This window comes from Nycticebus coucang, chromosome 22 (assembly GCF_027406575.1).
Source record: "Nycticebus coucang isolate mNycCou1 chromosome 22, mNycCou1.pri, whole genome shotgun sequence".
Taxonomy (NCBI): Eukaryota; Metazoa; Chordata; class Mammalia; order Primates; family Lorisidae; genus Nycticebus; species Nycticebus coucang.
The window spans coordinates 25,593,552-25,616,812 of NC_069801.1; the positions used below are offsets into that span (position 1 = coordinate 25,593,552).

Here is a 23,261-nt window from a genome sequence, read left to right on the forward strand (position 1 = left end):
TTGCAGTTTTTGGCCGGGGCTGGGTTTGAACCCGCTACCTCCGGCATATGGGGCCGATGCCCTACTGCTTTGAGCCATAGGCGCCATCCAAACTTGGGCATTTTTAATGTCTTCTTTTAGAGGCAGAGTCTCACTTTCTTGCCTTTGGTAGAGTACCGTGGCATCACAGCTCACAGCAACTTCCACCTCTTGGGCTTAGGTGATTTTCTTGCCTCAGCCTCCGAGTAGCTGGGACTACAGGCGCCCGCCACTGTACCCGGCTATTTTTTGTTGCAGTTGTCATTGTCGTTTAGCTAGCCCAGGCCAGGTTCAAACCTGCCAGCCTCGCTATATGTGGCTGATGCAGTAACCACTGTACTATGGGCAGCAAGCCAGGTTTTAATGTGTTGAACCTGACTTTTAAGGTATTTCTGAATGATCACAAGAAGGGATTGAACTGAGATGACAATTAAATGTGAGAAAGACTGAAAAGATAGTATTTTAAGCTCTGTTAAGAACACAGATAAGAAAAATATAGCTAACACCGTGCCCAGGCACTGGTCTTAGTACTTTATATTAAATATTTATACGATAAATATTATGAAAAGTTAGTCTTTTTTTTTTTTGCAGTTTTTGGCCGGGGCTGGGTTTGAACCTGCAACCTCCAGCATATGGGGCTGGTGCCCTACCCCTTTGAGCCACAGGTGCCACCCGGAAAAGTTATTCTTAATATCCTCACTTTTACAGATGAGGAAACCAGGGCTTCCTGAGATTAGTAATTTGCCTAAGTTAAAAAAAATTAGTGGGCAACATAATCAAGATTTTTAGTCAGTCTACACACTTAGCATCCTTCTCCCTTACTATAATCTGTGCTGCAAATTGTATTTTAATTGTAGGCTTTAATTGGACAAAATATTAAAAGAAAAATCTATTTGAAAGTATCAGAGTGGGGCGGCACCTGTGGCTCCAGGAGTAGGGCACCGGCCCCGTATACCAGCGGTGGCGGGTTCAAACCCAGCCCAGGCCAAAAAAAAATAAAATAAAAAGAAAGTATCAAGAGTGCTAACAGGGCAGTGAAGATGACAGGGCTAAAATACAGCAGAGAATAGAGTCTAGCACTTGGGACTGTGACTCCTTGAGGGACCTTTGCCCGTTGTCTGAAAGGTACCTTAGACTCAAGACCACTCTTCCCTTACCTTCCGTACAGCTCTGCTTGTCTCCTCCCCAGGTATACTTTATTTTGCAATTAGCATCTGTGCACTGTATGTTGTATTATATGCAGTATGTTTTGCACTTCTTCATGGTGAGAATTTACAGCTCCACCAGAGGGTGGGGTCTTTCATCTGTTTTGTTCACTGCCCTATCTCTTGTGCCCTTGAAGAGTGCTGCCTGAGTGGTCTCTTAGTAAGTATTAAGAATGAATACAGGGCGGCGCCTGTGGCTCAAGGAGTAGGGCGCTGGTCCCATATGCCAGAGGTGGCGGGTTCAAACCTAGCCCTGGCCAAAAAACAAAACAAACAAAAAAAAAAAGAATGAATACAGTGGAATGTAAAGGTCTTAGCAAAATAACTAAGAAAATGCTATGAAAGCTATGTTAACTAGTGTGATGAAAATGTGTCAAACAATCTATGAACCAAGTGTATGGTGCCCCATGATCATATTAATGTACACAGCTATGATTTAATAAAAACAAAAAAAGAATGAATACATATTCATCTTCATTGAAGATGGGAATGGTGGAAAAATATTAACCCAGTTCTGAGGGATGTAGATTTCAAATACAGGTTGCTTTTTTAGCCTAATTGATAATCAGCTATGATAACAAATGCACCTGCTGACCTGCAAAGACTTGATCAAACACCCATGCTTGTTTTCTGAACAAAAATAATTTATCTTATTTGTGTTAATATATTTATATGATAAACATTAAATACTGTTATATATGTTCATGTTCTTTTTCTCCATTCTATAATTAGGAAAATACAAGTTGGGATAAGTGACTCCTGAAAAAATAAACATTTGAATAGATTAACAGTCCCCAGAACATCTTGAAAGGATACCCAGAAATCAATCTTCCAAATATAATAGCATACAGTGGAGAACATTTTGCAAAGTACATTCAAACTTTAAAATAGTTAATTCCTTCATTTTATTTTCTATAGAAGTATATTGAGACCTTCCCAAATTATTCTATAGGGTTAGCAAAACCTGCTATTAAATCTGGAAAGTAGAATTGCAGAGGAATTATAGACCAAATGTAAGTATGAACATTAGGAAAGAAAGAGGCAAAATTTATCACACTGCAACAACATCATGATTGTTTACCTAAGAAAATGTTTCGTGATGTGGCTGATTACAAGAAAAAGGTATAGAAATTACTAGGTTTCTGATACACGTGCAGTAACTAGTTGTTAGAAAAGAATCGGCAAAATGACCTCATTTTTAGAATAATATAAAATGCTAGAGATAAGCAATAAAGTTCAAAATGTATAGTTGGGGAGTATGGCCATTTGGAATTCTTCTATGCCGAATGCTCCCGGCTGGTAAATAAAGCCCTTCCTCTTATAAAATAAATAAATAAATAAAAAGTTCAAAACGTGGTGGCGGCGCCTATTGCTCAGTGGTTAGGGTGCCAGCCACATAACACCGAGACCCGTGGGTTGAGCAGGCTGGCCTGCTGAAATAACAATGACATCTGCAACAAAAAAAAATAGCTGGGCCAGTTGTGGTGGGTGCCTGTAGTCCCAGCTACTTGGGAGGCTGAGGCAAGAGAATCCCTTCAGCCCAAGAGTTTGAGGTTGCTGTGAGCTGTGATGCCATGGCATTCTACCCAAGGCGGCATCTTGAGACTCTGTCTCCAAAAAAAAGGAAAAAAGTTAAAAATATATGGAAATAATAAACAACCTGAAAGTATTTAACCTCTGTGGAGCATGTAACCTGTCATGAGGTGTGCTACTCATTTTATAGCTGTTGTCTTCATCTAGGGGGCAGAAAGAATTTTTCCTCCGTATTATGAGAGAGATGTTACTACCTGGCTTGTCAGTGTAAAATTACCAAAGATACTAAAGGAACATCTAAATAAAAAGGAATATACTATGTCTTTGCAGAGGAGGAGAAACTAAGGTTATAAACATGACAGTACTCTAGACCAGTTGAATTTTTGCATTTTCCAAATTGATTCCAACTGGATTTATTTATTTAACTCAACATGTTGAATATAAAGTAGCTAAAAGAGTAATCCCAGCATTTTGGGAGGCCACAGCAGGAGGATCACTTAAACCCAGAAGTTTGAGGCCAGCCTAGTGACACTCCATCCCTACTGGCTGAGTTGTGGCATATGCCTGTAGTCCTGTTTACTTGGGAGCGTGAGGCCACAGTGACTGCTTGAGCCCGGTGAGCTATGATTGTACCACTGTGCTCCAGCCTGGTTGTCAAAGTAAGACTCTACTTCAAAAAAAAAAAAAGTAAATGAAGATGAGTTTAAAAAACTTCTTTTAAAGACAGAAATATAATGAAATCATGGTACATTGACAGTTAAACAAGAAGTAAGGCTTGAGAGGATGATGAGTTGGAAGAAATTGTTAGACACTGCTGGTGGAAATGTGAATTGGTGCAACCACTTTGGTAACAGTTTGGGATTTTATTTGAAAGCCCAACATCGAAGTTCCTTAAAACCCAGCAACACCCTTCCTATGAATATGCCCAAAGAGACTTTGATGCACGAAGAACTTATTCATAAAATAGTGCACCTTGATCACAAAATGGTGTGATATGTTTCATTATTCTTTGGATAACATGATAGATTTATAAAATAATTTGTTCAGCAATGAAAATGAGCTATAGAAACATGCAACAACATGGAGAAATCTCAGAAATCTTATGTTAAGTGAAAAGTAGGTATCATAAATACCTACAGTACAAAACTATTTGTATAAAACAAATACTAGCAAAATATTAAGCATACTTAAGTCTGTCATAAAGCAGGGTGGTTTTGTTCTTTATGTAGTTTTCCTTTTCATTTTATATTTTTGTTTTTATAAAACTAAATGTGTTTACCATATATTTCAGCCGTTGCATTCTAGAGTGTTTCATAGAAATTAAACCTCACAACAGAACCCGTACATCACTGTTCGTAGCACTTTATTCGTAATAGCCCAAAGCTGAAAACAAACCAAATGCCTCCAGTAGATCAAGAGTTCAACTTGTGTTAAATCCATACCATGGAATGCAGCTCTGCCATAAAAAGCAATGAACTATTGGTAAATGCAGCCACTTGATGGGTCTCAAGATAAGCATGCTATGTGAAAAAAGCAAGTCTCAAAAGGTTATATACTAAATTATTCTTGAAAAAAAGCAAAATAAGTGGAGATGGAGAACAGATTAGTGGTTGCCAATGGTGAGAGAAGGAAGTGACTGGCTTTTAAAAGGTGGCATGAAGGTTACTTTTGATGGAACTGTTCTGTATTTTGACCATAGTAGTCGTGACATGAATTTATGATTAAATTGTGTAGAACCAAAGATGCAAGTATACGTAAAACTGGTGAAATCTGAATAAAGTCAATGGATTGTATTAATCTTAATTTTCTGATTGTAATACTGTATTGTAGATTGCAAAATGTTACAGGAAAACTGGGGAAAGGAGGCTCGGCTCCTGTAGCTCAGTGGTTAGGGCGCTGGCCACATACATAAGGCCTGGGGGATTCAAACCCAGCCTGGGCCTGCTAAACAACAATGGCAACTACAAGAAAAAAATAGCCAGGTGGTGTGGTGGACACCTGTAGTCCCAGCTACTTGGGAGGCTGAAGCAAGAGAATCACTTAAGCTCAAGAATTTGAGGTTGCTCTGAGCTGTAACGCCACAGCACTCTTCTGAAGGTGACATAGTGAGACTCTGTCTCAAAAGAAAAAAAAAAAACACTGGGAACAGGATATACAGGATCTCTCTGCATTTCTTAAATGTACATATAAGTCTATAATTAACTGAAAATTTTAAAAAAAAATTAAAGAAAAAGCCCTAGGCTCTAAATTGTGTCCTAAGGAAAAGATTTGGTAAGTATTGGTCAATACAATAGGGTTTGTCACTGTCCTGGAATGGACTCTTAAGGCCAGGCTCAGTGCTTCATACCCATAATCTCAGAACTTTGGGAGACCAAGGTGAGATTTGAAGCCAGGAGTTCAAGATCAACCTGGGCAACATATCTCTTAAAAAAAAAAAAAAAAAGTGGAGCATGGTCACTACTAGCTACTCAGGAGGCTGAAGCAGGAGGTTCACTTGAGCACAAGTGTTCAAGGTTACTGTGAGCTGTGATCATGCCACTGTACTCCAGCTTAGGTGACAGAGTAAGATCAGGTCTCAAATACAGATCTATAAATATAAATAATCCACTTTGTTTTTTATTCTGTAGCATCTGTGTATTCCCAGGTGGTCTCCCATCCAAGTACTAACTAGACCTGACCTTGCTTAACCTCTGAGATCAGATAAGATTGGGCGCATTGACTCGGCGCCTGTGGCTCAAGCGGCTAAGGCGCCAGCCACATATACCTGAGCTGGCAGGTTCGAATCCAGCCTGGGCCTGCCAAACAACAATGATGGCTGCAACCAAAAAATAGCCGGGCGTTGTGGTGGGTGCCTATAGTCCCAGCTACTTGGGAGGCAGAGGCAGGAGAATCGCTTGAGCCCAGGAGCTGGAGGTTGCTGTGAGCTGTGATGCCATGGACTCTACCTAGGGCAACAGCTTGAGGCTCTGTCTCAAAAAAAAAAAAAAAAAAAGATTGGGCACATTGAGGATGGTATGGCCATGGACCCCATTTCTGTCTAGCTTCAAAACTATGTTATTTTCTCTGGGACGTAGTGATATGGGAGCTTATAGTCTGGCTGGGATACTCCCCCCATCCTCCCCCCCCAAAAAAAGGGGGAAAATTAAGTTACAAGTTATAGGGTAAAAGAAATGCCACAGGTTAGCTGAATTTATTCTCTCTGGCACATTCTATAAGTGACTTAAGTATCTGCTCTGTCACTAATTTTGAGGTCTTGGGCAAGGTTCATAACACTATCAGGCATCTGGTGATCTGAGCTGCCCATAAAGCCCCTTCATTGCTTTTAAGGCTATATGACAGTGCCTGAAGGTATAAATTGTGCCTCCCAAAATTTTATAAAATCATCTATCTTTTCCTTGTTTAAAGTGCCCACATACACACTCGTTGAGTGGCAATAGGAAAAGCATGAGGTTTGAAGTTAGAGTTAATGTGGATTTTAATCCTTATTCTGGTACTTTAACAGCTTTTTCACCTAAAGGTAGTTAACCTCCCTGAAATTCACTTTTCTCTGTAATAAAATGGGGCTAGTGCTAGCCACTTCAGGAATTTTTTGAAGATAAGGTAATTTTTGTACATTATTTGATGTGAGGTCTGACAGTTAAGTTCATGAACTCGTCCTGCAGAAAGTGCTGCATCTCATTGTTGAATATCACTAAGGTTACCTTCAGAGTACTCCCCTTGGGAAGCTATGCAGTGACACCAGTGCCTAGTTCACCCTTCAAAGCAATTTTGAGGCCTGGTGTGGTGGGTGGCTCATGCCTGTAATCCTAGCACTCTGGGAGGCTGAGGTGGGTGGATTGCCTGAGGTCAGGAGTTTGAGACTAGCCTGAGCAAGAGCAAGACTCTGCCTCTAAAAATAGCTGGGTGTTGTGGCAGGGGCCTATAGTCCTAGCTTTTCGAGAAGCTGAGGCAAGAGAATTGCTTGAGCCCAGGAGTTTGAGATTGCTATGAGCAATGATACCATGGTACTTACCTCAGGGCAACTGAGAGAAACTCTGTCTCCCCCTCCCACAAAAAGTGGGGGGGCTATTTTGAAACTTTTCCTGGAATAACCATCAGAGCTGTCGTTGTACAGTACATAGAAACACACAACAATGAATGCTGCTCAGCAAGACACTGCCACAAATTGACATGAACACAGCTATAAGATGCTGATATACCAAGGTTACAAAACGTTACTGAGTTATCTGTACAGTGCTGCACATGTAAGCGTATGGTGGGCAAGTTTGTGAACTTAATTGTCAGACCCTGTTACAATGACAGCTCTGATGGTCATTCCAAGAAAAGAATTCTAAAATTGCTTTGAAGGGTAGCCTGGGCACTGGCATCAGGGCATAGCTTCCCAAAGAGAGCACTTTGAAGTTGACCCTAGTGCTATTCAACAGTGAGGTAATGTACCACCTTTTCTAAGATGTTTTCTAACTTAATTGTCAGACCTTGTACATGAGAGATTAAATAGTCTCTCTACTTACAGACTTAAAAGATAACCCTTCTTGAAGGCTCCAGTTGGTTTTGAGGCTTGCTTTCTAGGCCACCGTTCTGATTGTTTTATCTTTTCAACTGTAAGTTTTATTTAAATTATCTGTCTTCTCTGAATTCTCTAAAAATGCTTTCCTAAGGCCAGGCACAGTGGTTCACGCCTGTAGTCCTACCACTGTGGGAGGCCGAAGTGGGTGGACTGCTTGAGCTTACAGGTTCGAGACCAGCTTGAGCAAGAGCGAGACCCCATCTCTACTAAAAATAGAAAAACTGAGGCAAGAGGATCACTTGAGCCCAAGAGTTGGAGGTTGCTATGAGCTATGACACCATGGCATTCTACCCAGGGCGACAGCTTGAGACTGTGTCTCAAAAAAATAAAAATGCGGGGTGGCGCCTGTGGCTCAGTAGGGCGCCGGCCCCATATACTAAGGGTAGCAGGTTCAAACCCAGCCTTGGCCAAACTGCAACCAAAAAATAGCCGGGTGTTGTGGTGGGCGCCTGTAGTCCCAGCTGCTCGGGAGGCTGAGGCAAGAGAATCGCGTAAGCCCAAGAGCTGGAGGTTGCTGTGAGCCGTGTAACATCACGGCACTCTACCGAGGGCGGTAAAGTAAGACTCTGTCTCTACAAAAAAAATAAATAAAAATGCATTCCTAGTCTTTAAAAAGTTCTGATATAAATTATACAAAAGGATTCTAAAATTCACCAGCACTTTGGGAGACCAAGGCAGTGGATTGACTGAGCTCAGGAGTTTGAGACCAGCCTGAGCAAGAGCATCACCCATCTCTAAAAATAGCCCAGCATTGTGGCAGGTGACTGTAGTCCCAGCTACTCAGGAGGCTGAGGCAAGAGAATTGCCTGATGGCTTGGCGCCTGTAGTTCACTAGCTAGGGCACCAGCCACATACACCAGAGCTGGTGGATTGGAATCCAGCCCAGGCTTGCCAAACAACGACAACCCAAAAATAGCCAGGTGTTGTGACAGGCTCCTGTAGTCCCAGCTACTTGGGAGGCTGAGACAAGAGAATCACTTAAGTCCAAGAGTTTGAGGTTGCTGTGAGCTATGATGCCACAGCACTCTACCAATGGTGACAAAGTGAGACTGTCTCAAAAAAAAAAAAAAAAATTGTCTTGGGCCACACATCAAATGCACAAACACTAATGAGAACTGATTAACAAAGAAAGGTCCATGCATACTTTTGATGATACTTGACACCATTGCTAACCAAAAGTCCTCACAAAATCAGCATCTGCCACGCAGCTGCAAATTGGATCTGTATTGTAGGAAGGCCTTAAATTCACAGGGTGCATTACATTGCATCTAAACACCTGTAGGAGTTCGCACAGATTAACAGTCTTTGAGTCTTCTTATACTGACCACGGTTTCTGGGGAAAGTGGGGTTTTTTTTTTGTTTTATTTTGTTTCAAGAGTGAACTGCTTGAGCTCAAGTGTTAAAGACCAGCCTGAGCAAAAGCAAGATCTTGTCTCTAAAAAACAGCTGAGCATTGTGGTGGGCGCCTATAGTCCCAGCTACTTGAGAGGCTGAGGCAAGAGAATCGCTTGAGCCCAAGAGTTTTAAGTTGATATGAGCTATGATGCCACCACACTCTACTGAAGGTGACAAAGTGAGACTCTCAAAAAAAAGGGATATTTACAAATGAATGGAAAGCAAGGGAGTATATGCTCAATTAGCTCATGGTATAATATAGCATCTGAAATTGGGCTTTTCTTTGAGACAGAGTCTCACTCTGTCACCCTGGGTAGAGTACAATGATGTCATAGCTCACAGCAACCTCAAACTCTTTAGGCTTAAGCAATCCTGTTGCTTCAACTTCCTGAGTAGCTAGAACTATAGGCGTCTGCTAGCTTTTCCATTTTTATTTATTTTTTAGATAAGAGTCTCACTCTGTCATCCTTTTTTTTTTTTTTTTTTTTTTTTGAGACAGAGCCTCAAGCTGTCACCCTGGGTAGAGTGCTGTGGCATCACAGCTCACATCAACCTCCAACTCTTGGGCTCAAGCAAGTCTCCTGCCTCCGCCTCCCAAGTAGCTGGGACTGCAGGCGCCTGCCACAGTGCCCGGCTATTTTTTGGTTGCAGCCGTCATTGTTGTTTGGCAGGCCTGGGCTGGATTCAAACTCGCCACCTCAGGTATATGTGGCTGGTGCCTTAGCCATTTGAGCCACAGGCACCAAGCCACTTTGTCACCCTTGGTAGAGAGTGCCATGATGTCACAGTTTACACCAACCTCCAGCTTTTGGGATTAGGCAGTTCTCTTGCCTCAGCCTCCCAAGTAACTGGGACTATAGGCACCCGCCATAACACCCGGCTGTTTTTATGTTGTAGTTTGGCCAGGGTTTGAACCCGCCACCCTCAGCATATGGGGCCAGCTCCCTACTCACTGAGCCACAGACACCTCTCAGCTTTTCCATTTTTAGTAGAAATAGGATCTCACTATTGCTTGGGCTGGTCTTTGAACTTGTGGGTTCAAGTAGTCCACCCATCTCATCCTCCCAGAGTGCTAGGATTACAGTCATGAACCATCTCACCTGGCTAAAATTGGGTTTTTAAATAAACAGAAGTCTTTAGTTTGAAATTCTGAAAACTCTAAATTCTGTCAAAGGAACTTCATCTGTGTATTTCAAAGCTGGATTTCGTGTAAACAGTTATTTTTAAAACTGTTAGATTTATAGAACACGTCTGAGGTAGGATATCTTTATGCCTTGGTTTTGATTTTCAAAGCATTATCCCTAGACCAGCAAATCAGCATTACCTGCTAACTTGTTGGAAATTTCTAGCACAAATCCCATACTGGGGTTGAAGCCCCCTAGTAAAATTTAAATCTAGTTTAAAAAGCCCTCCAGATGATTCTCATACAAGCTTAAAGTTTGAGAACTCCTACCTTGAAAATTATAGAAGATAAAAATACAGTATGGGTTGTTTTTTTTTTTTTTTTTGTAGAGACAGAGTCTCACTGTACCGCACTCGGTAGAGTGCTGTGGCGTCACACGGCTCACAGCAACCTCTAACTCTTGGGCTTACGCGATTCTCTTGCCTCAGCCTCCCGAGCAGCTGGGACTACAGGCGCCTGCCACAATGTCCGGCTATTTTTTTTTTTTTTTTTAATCCAGGCTGGAGTGTAGTGGCCTGATCACAGCTCTCTGTATTGAACTCTTAGGCTCAAGCACTCCTCCTGCCTCGAGTGTTCTGAGTAGTTAGAAATGCAGGCGTATGCCACATCTAGCTATTTTTTTAGTGTATTGTTTTGTTTTGTTTTGTTTTGTTTGTAGAAATAGTCTTGCTGTATTGTCGGGCTGGTCTTGAACTCCTAGGCTCAAGTCCATCCTCCTCCTCAGGTCCCCAGAGTGGTAGGATTATAGGCATGAACAACTGTGCTTGGCTTAGTATGGGAATTTTATATGAGAATTTTCTCTATTAGAATGTTCTACTAATTTCAGGGAGTATACATTTCTTTTTTTGACTGTTCTCTGTGGACCATATCACTTTTAAGTTGCTGCTCATTCCTTGGGAACTCAGCCTTCATCTCTGTTAGAATTTTTATTATAGCACTTAACTACACATACATACACACACACACACACACACACTTCATTGGCACCCTCAAAGTCTGGGAACTCCAATATCACATATAAACTGAAAATGGAGACCGTATGTCTAGTTCTGTTTTACATATTCTGTACGTTGCAAGACCGATGTCTGGCCTTTTAGTAAGTTTCTCATGGTGATTAATGATCATACCTACATCTCTCTTGTCATCTTCCTCTCCATAGGAAGCACTCAAACACTTGCAATCACTGAACAAATGAATGAGTGAATGAAGTTCCTCGATGGTGGAAATCTTCTTGGATGCTAAGTTTCTTTGTAATGAAAGGCCAGGCACAGGGGGTGGCGCCTGTGGCTCAGTAGGGCGCCGGCCCCATATGCCAAGGGTAAGGGTCGGGGGTTCAAACCCAGCCCCAGCCAAACTGCAACAAAAAAATAGCTGGGTGTTGTGGCAGGCGCCTGTAGTCCCAGCTGCTCAGGAGGCTGAGGCAAGAGAATTGCATAAGCCCAAGAGTTAGAGGTTGCTGTGACCCGTATGACGCCACGGCACTCTACCCGAGGGCGGTACAGTGAGACTCTGTCTCTACAAAAAGAAAGGCCAGGCACAGTGGTTCATGCCTGTGATGCTAACATTCTGGGAGGCTGAGGCAGGATGATTTCTTGAGCTCAGGAGTTGAAGACCACTCTGAGCAAAAGTGAGACACCGTTTCTAGTAAAAATAGAAAAATTAACTGGACATCATGTCATGTGCCTGTAGCACCAGTTACTTGGGAAACTAGGCAGAAGGATGGCTTGAGCTCAGGAATTTGAGGTTGTAGTAAGCTATGATGATGCCACTGGCCTCAGGATTACAAAATGAAACTGTCTGAAAGGAGAAAAAACTGCTAACCTGTGATTGAAAGTACCTTTGATGCTGATGGATATGTCTGTGGCCTTGATGGTGCTGATGGTTTCATAGATGTACAACTTACCTCTAACCTCATTATTTATGCATTAAACATGTACAGTTTTTTATATGTCAGTCATAACTCAGTAAAGTAGTTCTTTTGGTTTTGTGGGGGGGTTTTGTTTGTTTTTGGCCGGGGCTGGGTTTGAACCCGCCACCTCCAGCTAGCGCCCTACTCCTCTGAGCCACAGGCACCGCCTGGTAAAATAGTTTTTTTTTGTTTTTTTTTTTTTGTGGAGACAGAGTCTCACTGTACCGCCCTCGGTAGAGTGCCGTGGCGTCACACGGCTCACAGCAACCTCTAACTCTTGGGCTTACGCGATTCTCTTACCTCAGCCTCCCGAGCAGCTGGGACCACAGGCAGTAAAGTAGTTTTTAATGCATTTTCTCATGTAAGCATTGACTGCATTTGGACTAATGGTGATTACATATTAAGCACTTTCTAAGAAATGAGCCTTAATTAGGTGTGTGTACATAACATTATTTTGTTCTGTCTTTTTAGCAACCTCATGACAAAAGTTAGAGCAATCAAATGACTTGTCTAAGTTCACTCAACTACTGAGTGGCAGAGTAAGAACAAGTCCAGAGCATTACTGTCACAGTGGAATTTTAATGGAACTATCTATTCATTGTATATTTAAATTAATTGACTTCTGGGTTTTCATTAAGATAAGATTATACTTATTAATCCAGATTTTTTTTTGTAGAGACTCACTGTACCACCCTCGGGTAGAGTGCCGTGGCGTCACACGACTCACAGCAACCTCTAACTCTTGGGCTTACGCGATTCTCTTGCCTCAGCCTCCCAAGCAGCTGGGACTACAGGCGCCCGCCACAACGCCCAGCTATTTTTTGTTGCAGTTTGGCCAGGGCTGGGTTTGAACCTGCCACCCTCGGCATATGGGGCCGGCGCCCTACTCACTGAGCCACAGGCGCCGCCCTATTAATCCAGATTTTTGAAAGTTTATCATTTCCCCCATCCTGTTGGATTTGTTAAATTGTTATTTTTATTTTATTTTTTTTTAAGTGAAGAAACGTTTGAATGTGTTCATTGTCAAGGCTCCAGGTAATAGACGTAGGCTTTGGGTTTCCTAGTCAACCTCATATGGCTTTGGTGCTTTCAGCCAGTTTCTGTCTGAAAATAGCACATTCATCTGAACTGTTTGGTCTCATTACATGGTACTCCATGTTATCACCATAAGGAGACTTTGAAATTTGCCTTTATTTACCAGAGCAAAAATAAATTGTTTTTCCTATTCAGAAATTGAGAAGATTCAGAAGGGAGATTCGAAAAAGGATGATGAGGAGAATTACTTGGATTTATTTTCTCATAAGAATATGAAGCTGAAAGAGCGGGTGCTGATACCTGTCAAGCAGTATCCCAAGGTAAGGCAAAACAGTGCTTCAGTACTTTGAGGTATCTTGATAGGTTTGAGAGTCATGGGCTATAATAAAGACTTTTGGGGAATGTGATGCTTCAGAAACTTAAGCCTTTCTAAAAGCTTTTTTCATTGCAGTGCCTATTTCTGGCAGTTGAGATATCTAAGTCTAATAGATAGCTAATGGCATAGCTACAGGCAGGAAGGAAATGTGATCATATTTTTGTTATCAAAAAAAGTTTCTCAAATGTTTCTTCAGGCTTCAAGTTCAAAGGAAAAAATTAAACCCTGAAAGTTGTTCTCTGTTCTCAATTGACCTGAAATCTGAATAAAAGGAAATCAAACACAAATTACTGGATGAAGTTAAATTTTCTTACTTAAGTAAATGCTTTTTCTTCTCCTTTCTTCATGACAGCGTTAGTTATATTTACTTTACCAAATATGTGTCTGTTCTGTTCTAAGGTCCCTGCCTTAAAAATGTTCATACATGCTAAAATACTAACGGTTGCAGTGTGTTACAGAAAGAGTATTAGACTATGTTAGAAAATCCAAATTCAAGTCTAGGAACTGCCACTTTTTGCAGGGTGTCCCAAAAGTTTCCCTTAAAGTCACCATGCATAGGAAGAATGGGAAATTGTAGCTAAATGTACTTTTTTTTTTTTTTTTTGCCAGGGCTGGGTTTGCACCCACCACCTCTGGTATATTGGGGTGGAGCCCCATTCCTTTGAGCCACAGGCGCTGCCTCCTAAATGTACTTTTTATAAAATATTTATAAAATATTCTCTATGTGTTAGCCATAGCTGTATACATTCCCCCCCCACCCACCCCCAGTTTCTGGCCAGGGCTGGGTCCCACCACCTCCGGCATATGGGCCTGGTGCCCTACTCCTTTGAGCCACAGGCACCGCCCAACTGTATAAAAATTTTTAATGAATATTTTATAAATAAAGGTACATTTGAGGGCTGAGATCGGTGGCTCATGCCTGTAATCCTAGCACTCTGGGTAGCCAAAGTGGGTGGATAGCTTGACCTCACGGGTTCGAGACCAACCTGAGCAAAAGGCGAGACCTCATCTCTACTAAAAATAGAAAAAATGAGGCAAGTGGATTACTTGAGCCCAAGAGTTGGAGGTTGCTGTGAGTGATGATGCCACTGCACTCTACCCAGGGCGACAGCTTAAGGATCTGTCTCAAAAAAAATAAAAGGTACATTTGGCCAGTTATGGTGGCTCACACCTGTAATCCTAGCACTCTGGGAAGCTGAGTCAGGTGGATTGCCTGTTGGAGATGAGCCTGAGCTAGAATGAGACCCATCTCTTAAAAAAAATAGCCAGAGCTCGGCACCTGCGGCTCAAGTGGCTAAGGCTCCAGCCACATACATCAGAGCTGGTGGGTTCAAATCCAGACCAGGCCCGCCAAACAACAATGACGGCTGCAACCAAACAATAGCCAGACGTAGCAGGTGCCTGTAGTCCCAACTACTTGGGAGGCAGAGGCAGGAGAATTGCTTGAGCCCAGGAGTTGGATGTTGCTGTGAGCTGTGATGCCACGGCACTCTACCCAGGGTGACAGCTTGAGGCTCTGTCTCAAAAAAAAAAAAAGTAACCAGGCGTTGTGGTGGGCACCTGTAAGTCCCCGCTATTTGGGAGGCTGAGGAAGAGGATCACTTGAGCCCAGGAGTCTGAGGTTGCTGTGAACTGTGATGCCAGGGCACTCTACAAAGGGCAACAACCTGAGACTCTGTCTCAAAAAATATATATGTATATATATAAAGGTACATTTAGGTATAATGTCCCATTCTCCCTATGTACAGTGACTTTAGGAGAAACTTTTGGGACACCCTATAGTTGGCATTTGTCAATACAGCTTCAGTATATCCTTCAGTAAATGGAAGTGGTAATTCTCTGCATATTTTGCAGGGTTGTTGTAGATCAAATGAGATTATATGTAGGATGTTTTACATAGCAGCATTTAGAAATCCTTTATTTTCTTTCAGTTCAATTTTGTGGGGAAGATTCTTGGACCACAAGGGAATACAATCAAAAGACTGCAGGAAGAGACTGGTGCAAAGATCTCTGTGTTGGGAAAGGGCTCAATGAGAGACAAAGCCAAGGTAAGCTCGCATCAGTGAGGCAAGAGGACACCTTCATGCTTTCTAGTTGCCCAAAATACTGTATGGGTGCCTTAAGGAAGTAAGCACTTTGCATATGTACTCATATACTTTATTGAGTACAGAATGTGAAAGTGCATTGGATGTAAGTGGTTCTCAACCTTCCTAATGCCTTGACCCTTTAATATAGTTCCTCATGTTGTGGTGACCCCCAACCATAAAATTATTTTTGTTGCTACTTCATAACTATAATTTTGTTACTGTCATGAATCATAATGTAAATATTTGATATGCAGGATGGTCTTAGGTGACCCCTGGGAAAGATTCGTTTGACCCCCAAAGGGGTCATCACCCATAGGTTGAGAAACGCTGATGTAAGAGATTGTAGACCAAGTTAATTTATTTGCTTGGCAACCCTGGAAGAGCTTGGGTGTGCTCTGGTGATTGTTTTCTTTCTGACTTTTGACTGCATAGTAATAGAAACTTTGGAATTGGTAGGATTTTCTGTGAAAACTTGAAAGGGGAGCTGTATGTACTAAAATCTAGACCAGTCTCAGCCTTCCTAATGCCATGATGTATTTTCATTGTTACAAAGGGGTTGCGACCCCCAGGTCCAGACCAAAGATAGTAAAATGTGACCAGCACACCCCCTTTCTAGTAACATGGAAAGGTGAGAACAATAGTGTTGTGAGTGCAGGTGAGTTTGAGAATTAGTTGGTTTATCTTATAACCAGCTGGAATGTGAGACCCTCTAAAAGAATGTATTCCAAATAGCCGGGCGTTGTGGCGGGCGCCTGTAGTCCCAGCTACTCGGGAGGCTGAGGCAAGAGAATCGCTTAGGCCCAGGAGTTGGAGGTTGCTGTGAGCTGTGTGAGGCCACGGCACCCTACCGAGGGCCATAAAGTGAGACTCTGTCTCTACAAAAAAAAAAAAAAAAAAAGAATGTATTCCAAAAGGAACCATGAATAATCTTGACATCAGAACCTAACGCTTATTATTTTTTTTCATGTCATTGCCCCATATCCTGTGTACTTTAATAAAGTGGCAACAAAACAAAGTACAGTAGACCCTCTGTAAATTGACCTCACAAGGGACTGTAACAAACTGATCACATTAGAGGTGGTTAACATAAGAAACCAGGCCTACTGTACTGATACATACATGTGGTACATGTCTGATCTGTGAAAATTAGGTCAACTGGAGATTCTACTGTAGTCTTAGGCTTCTAGGATCAACTTTTTAGATAAGATGTGCCTGCTACAGTCTAAACTTGCTCTTGCCAGCCTCTTTTTTATGTAGCCTTGCTGACAAAAGGTGGTTTCCTCAGATCCACTTTTGTTCACTCACAGTTCTCCCTGGACACATACAGTTAGGGCTGAAGTATGTTATTCTAGTTGATGAGGTTATTAACATGAGCTTTTCCTCTCTCCCTCCTGACTTTTTTCCTCCCCTAGAACTCCCTTAGAATTCTGACTTCATGAAGTAGCAACAAAAGTAATTTTATGGTTGGGGGTCACCACAACATGAGGAACTGAATTAAAGGATCGCGGCATTAGGAAGGTTGAGAACCACTGCTCTAGACCATATACGCAAATAAGCAGAACTAGTGTTGATTAACAACTCTGGCCTGGGATTTTAAAATAAATGCTTGGGGCCAGGGCCTGGTGGTTCATGGCTATCATACTAGCACTCTGGGAGGCTGAGCTGGGCAGATAGCTTGAACTCAGGAGTTCAAAACCAGCTGAGCAAGATTAAGACCCTGTCTCTAAAAAAAATAGCAGGCACCTATAGTTCCAGCTACTCAGGAGGCTAAGGCAAGAAAATCATTTGAGCCCAAGATTTGGAGGTTGCTGTAAGCTATGACTCCATGTACTCTAGCAAGGGCAACAAAGTAAGACTCTGTCTAAAATAAATAAATAAAATAAATGCTTGGCCATACATTATACCTATATGCAAATGCGTGGCAAACAGCTATTATCTGACTAGAGACTAGAATTAAGTTTTTTCTTTTTTACACTTCTAATATGCACTCCAATAAATAACCTATGAGATTTAAGGTGACAGGTAACTGTTAGTAGACTCTAGTGCAGGTTTAGTAGGTTGTGTGAATTACTATTCTCCAAAGCTTGTGTTACTTTCTTAAGCTTTCCTATTTTTCTAAGACAGGGGTTTTTATCATGCTGTTTCTTTTGCCTAAGGGTAAAAATATTGTTTTCTCCTTAGTCCATGTGATGGTATTTGTCTGCATTTTTCTGTAGGAGGAGGAGCTGCGCAAAGGTGGAGACCCGAAATATGCCCACTTGAATATGGATCTACATGTCTTCATTGAAGTCTTTGGACCCCCATGTGAGGCTTATGCTCTTATGGCCCATGCCATGGAAGAAGTCAAGAAATTTTTAGTACCAGTAAGGAAATTCATATTTTGGGTGGCACCTGTGGCTCAGTGAGTAGGGCGCCGGCCCCATATGCGGAGGGTGGCGGGTTCAAACCCAGCTCCGTCCAAACTGCAATAAAAAAATAGCCAGGCATTGTGGCAGGTGCCTGTAGTCCCAGCTACTCGGGAGGCTGAGGCAAGAGAATCACATAAGCCCAAGAGCTGGAGGTTGCCGTGAGCCGTGTGACGCCACGACACTACCGAGGGCAGTAAAGTGAGAGACTGTCTCTACAAAAAAAAAAAAAAAAAATTCATATTTTGTATTTTCTGAGCAAGGGAGAATTGGGAACTTATGCTATGGCAAAGGCAGGGGTTCTTAATCAGGGTTTCTGCATAACTTGTAATTGCATTCCAGATTCTACATTTATATTCATTTTTCTGAGATGGTCCATTACTTGTAACTAGTTCTCAAAGCACCATGCTTCAAGACCACTCTATCCCTCCTTATCTAATATAGTTGTTTGTTTTTATTATTAAATCATAGCTGTGTACATTAATGCAATCATGGGGCACCATAAACTGTTTTTTTAGACTGTTTGACACATTTTCATCACACTAGTTAACATAGCCTTCCTGGCATTTTCTTAGTTGTTGTGTTAAGACATTTATATTCTACATTTAACTAATAACGGTTTTTGTTGTGTACCAGTGTCTATTGCCAGTTTCTTGGGTTCATAATGTGTCTGCTTTCTAATACCTGGTTAAGAGAGTTATAATAGGATTTTGACCAGGCTGGGTATTTGGTACTAGTGTGGAACCAGGAGATTGTGTTAAGAGAATGACTAAGGTTGGCCCCTGCACCAAAGGGTTTATACTATAGAGAGAGTCTGACAGCAACATGCTTATAGCATTCAGTGTTAATGGATGAATTCTGACCTGGGTGTACTCAGGGCTTTCTCTCCTGGAGGAGTTTGCTCAAGTCGAGTTTGGTTTAGGATAAGGGTAATTGTTAGAGGCCTGGCAGTTGATGATACAAAACTCACTGGTGTGCAGCTCCTTTCCGACTGTAACTGAGGCCCAGGAACAGTGGGAAAGGCCAGGTTATCTGTCTCGGTTCTTACTGCCTAGTCAGATTATTATTTTAAATAAATGGATAATGGTGCTATTTTATTAAGATAATAGTGTTAAATATTTAATATCAAGAATGAATCTGAAACCTAAGGAAGGATTTGAAGTATTATTCAGCTAGAATTGAATAAGCATTGTGTTTTTGTCCTAAAACTAAGAGGAGGTGAGGTGTAGTCCTTGGTTTTCTTGAATGTAAAATGAGGAAGTTGAAACTAAATGTGCTGTCAGAGACTATGATAATTGTGAGAGCAAACATTTTGTGTCCAACCTGTGGCCCATGAGGACATTTTTGCTTACTTGTGGTAGAAGATACCATGAAAATTAGGTATGGATTTGATATTTTTCCTCATCAGCTTTCCTTGGTGTTTGTGTGTTTAATGTATGGCCCAAAACAACTGCCAGTGTGAGGCAGAGAAGCCAAAAGGTTGGACACCCGTGCTCACTTTCAAGTGCCTCATCTTCATTAGAATCTTCAACATAAAATAGACAATTTAAAATATCCTGGGAAAAACCCCTCATTAACTGGCTAAATTTTCCTTTTTTTGAGGCATTCTTTTTTTTTTTTTTTTGTGGTTTTTGGCCGGGGCTAGGTTTGAACCCGCCACCTCCAGCATATGGGACCGGCGCCCTACTCCTTGAGCCACAGGCGCCGCCCCTCTTTTTGAGGCATTCTATTAAAGCATCCTGACTATCCAGTTTTCTGAATGAGTATAGAGGGAATTCCTATCTCCTCCTTATTGTTAGTCCATTATATTTCTCAGGGTTTGGTTTACAAGATTTCCATGTAAGTGAATCTTTGAAAAGATTGCCTGCCAGGGATACATGGGTTTCCTTCTTGTTGATATGGTAGTGGGAGAAATGAGAGCAGTGGGCTGATACTGCGTACTTTATTCTCCAACGTGTGTGTTATAGGCATCAGGGATGCATAAGGTAGGAGGAAGTGGAGAGCTGAAAGGGATTTCTCTGTAGTAACTTCTTAAAGCCATATCCCCTTGTGATATATAAAAATGCGTGAGTGTGGGCAGTGCCTGTGGCTAAGTGGGTAGGGCACTGGCCCTATATACCGAGGGTGACGGGTTCAAACCCAGCCCCGGCCAAACTGCAACAACAAAAAAATAGCCAGGCGTTGTGGCGGGTGCCTGTACTCCCAGCTACTCGGGAGGCTGAGGCAAGAGGATCTTCTAAACCCAGGAGTTGGTGGTTGCTGTGAGCTGTGTGATGCCACAGCACTCTACCGAGGGCGAAAAAGTGAGACTCTGTCTCTACAAAAAAAATAATAATAATAATAAATAAATGCCTGAGTGTTAAGACCGCATGGCTCTCAATAGAAAATGTGTGAAAAGACTTGCAAATAGCATTTGACTCAGTTATGCCCTCTTCCGAAGAAAAAAAGTGAGCCTATTTTTGCATCTATACCAGAGCCCTCCATTTTCCCATTAGAGTAACTACTAAGAAAGCTTCATGGGAATTCTTTCTGCCTCGTCCTAGACAAATTATCATTTCATTTTTCTGAGCATCAGGTTACTTGTTCATCCCAAACATTTGTTATATATCTGGTAGATGCCGCATACTGTGCTTGGTTCTGAAGGCACAAAAATGGCTCCAGAAGAGCTCACAATCTAGTGACAGACAAACAATTCTAAAATGATACAGTAAATGTTTGGGTAAAGAGAATTGCATGGTATGTTGGGAAAAGAGGAGGTATGTATATAGCAGCAAGAGAAAGTTTTTTATAAGAGACTTATTGTTTTAGATAAATCTTGTAAGGATGAGTTAAGAGTCCCTGGGATGGACAGAAAAGACAGTATAACCTGTAGATCTAAAGTCTAGATTTTTTTTTTTTTTTTTTCTGTAGAGACAGAGTCACTTTATCGCCCTCAGTAGAGTGCCGTGGTGTCACACAGCTCACAGCAATCTCCAGCTCTTGGGCTTAGGTGATTCTCTTGCCTCAGCCTCCCAAGTAGCTGGGACTACAGGCTCCTGCCACAACACCCAGCTATTTTTTTGTTGCAATTTGGCTGGGGCCGGGTTTGAACCCGCCACCCTCGATATATGGGGCCAGTACCCTACCCACTGAGCCACAGGCACCACCCTAAAGTCTAGATTTTGGAGACAAGGTAATTCTGAATTCACGTCCAGGGTCTGCTGCTTATTAGCTCTATGTCCTTAGGCTGATTGATTTATACTCCCTGAACCTGTTGTTGGCTGGAGCTGAGTTTGAACCCACCACCTCTAGCATAGGGAGCCGGTGCCCTATTCCTTTGAGCCACAGGCGCCGCCCCCTGAACCTGTTTTTTAATGTAAAATGGGGAGATCTGCCTACTTACTTCAGAGTCATTTTGAAGATTTAAACTGAAAAATCTGTATAAGGTTTATTACATAAAATCCAGTGCATAGAGCTCCATTAATAGTAGTGACTTTTATTATTTCAGGAAAAGGAAACATTTGCAAAGAATGGATATGTGAGAGTATGCCAGGCTCTGAACTGCAAGTTGTTCAGCATGGCTTGAGAGGAGGTTATGTGTGGAGAGAGGATTGAAGTGATCTGGATAGCAAGGCAGGGACCACATCATGAACATCTCTGTCTGAATAATGAGGGTTCTGCCATCAAGACTTTCCTCAAAGAAGTGATGGATGGAATGCCATTTGACATCAGAGAGTGATCTGAGAGTTCATTTGAGCTCTATGCAAGGTGCTTGTGGGCCAGGTGACTACTCAGTAGAAGGAATAGAAGTTACATACTACTTCTTGAGGTTTTTTTGTTTTTGACCAGAGTTTTACTATGTCGCCCTTGGTAGAGTGCTATGGTGTCACAGCAACTTCAAACTCTTGAGCTTAAGCGATTCTCTTGCCTCGGCCTCCCAAGTAGCTGGGACTACAGGTGCCCACCACAATGTCTGGCTTTTTTTTTTTTTTTTTTTTTTTTTTGTAGGTGCCATTGTTTTGTTTTTAGCAGGCCTGGGCCAAGTTTGAACCTGTCAGCCCAGTGTATTTGGCCAGCACCCTAATCACTGAGCTATGGATGCCAAGCCTACTTCTTGACTTCTTTTATCTTTCATTCCCAGGATATGATGGATGATATCTGCCAGGAACAATTTCTAGAGCTGTCATACTTGAATGGAGTACCTGAGCCTTCTCGTGGACGTGGGGTGCCAGTGAGAGGTCGAGGAGCTGCACCTCCCCCTCCACCTGTTCCTAGGTAAAAATAATTGAGACAGCCAGAAATAGGATATAAATTTGACTACTAGTACTCTCTCTGTGTTCTCATCTCCAGTTTAGGAGAAGTGTCATGGTTTGTATATTGCATCAAAAACAGAATTCGAGTTCTTGGGGATTTTGACCATAGTCAAATGCTGCAGTCCTGCTGAAACTTTTAGTCTTTTAATTTTGGTCAGTTCTAGCATTTTTTTAATGATCTGACTTTAGAATTTTACCTTTTGGGATTGATCTTTAATTGAGTGTTCAAACTCTCCATACCTACCTAAGATTGTGTACTGATGCACTGGTCTACTATGATACCTGGGGAATCTTCCAGTGTGGGTTGTTTACCTACCTGCATGTTGGTCTATGCTTTAACGATAGTCTGGTTAAGGCTTCCTAAAGTCGGTCTTGCTCCTGAATTTGCAAATAAAATGAACATGAAAGTGGCATATTTATGAAAAGCTCCATTGAAAATAAACTTTCTTTTTGTAGGGGCCGTGGTGTTGGACCACCTCGTGGGGCTTTGGTGCGTGGTACTCCAGTGAGAGGAGCCATCACCAGAGGTGCCACCGTGACTCGAGGCGTGCCACCCCCACCTACTGTGAGAGGTGCTCCAACACCAAGAGCACGAACAGCAGGCATCCAGAGAATACCTTTGCCTCCACCCCCTGCACCAGAAACATATGAAGAATATGTAAGAAATTTGAACAGTGTGCCATCTCCCAATACCTAGAAGGTTGCTAAAGGAAGTTGAATGACAGGGCCATTGCCCTTTATTTAAGTGTCATAGACTACCTATAAGATTTGGAACCTGCCTTCTTTTGCAGTGAATATTAAACTTTTTAAAGATTTTTCTGCTTAAGCATGTTTTACTATATGTATATACATTTAAAAGGAAATGTGCTGTGTCTTAAAATATGTTTTACTAAGGGATCTCCCACTGCTAGTTCTGATAATACTAAAGCTCATTATTGTACTTTATATTCTATCTTACATTCATCCTAGACCTACAGCATATCATATTTTTTGAGTTTTGTTTGTTATGTAACCCTTTCTCTTTTGACCATTCTACAGTAATGTTACTATTTTGGAGAAAATTTTGTGTCCTCTGTGGGATATAATTATCTTCTCTTCTCTCTGTGGTTCTGACTTTCTATTTTGTTTTATTTGTTCTAGGGATATGATGATACATATGCAGAACAGAGTTATGAAGGCTATGAAGGTTATTACAGCCAGAGCCAAGGGTGAGTCAGGCAATAGAAGTACTGTTTTGTGTATGGATGAGAAGGGAA

The 23,261-nt window shown here is 41.9% G+C and overlaps 1 protein-coding gene across 2 annotated transcripts in view; it reads left to right on the forward strand.

Moving 5' to 3' along the window:
- The window catches only part of KHDRBS1 (KH RNA binding domain containing, signal transduction associated 1), a 50,204-nt gene that overhangs the window by 4,527 nt on the left and 22,416 nt on the right, over nt 1–23,261 (forward strand). For both annotated transcript variants that reach the window (XR_008376843.1, XM_053575565.1), the window contains exons 2-7: nt 13,041–13,165; nt 15,153–15,269; nt 17,525–17,671; nt 21,834–21,967; nt 22,462–22,663; nt 23,146–23,213. Coding sequence is in view for 1 of the 2 variants with exons in the window: in XM_053575565.1 (XP_053431540.1) it covers nt 13,041–13,165; nt 15,153–15,269; nt 17,525–17,671; nt 21,834–21,967; nt 22,462–22,663; nt 23,146–23,213 (793 nt within the window). In the remaining variant the exon portion in view is untranslated. The remainder of the gene's footprint in view (nt 1–13,040; nt 13,166–15,152; nt 15,270–17,524; nt 17,672–21,833; nt 21,968–22,461; nt 22,664–23,145; nt 23,214–23,261) is intronic.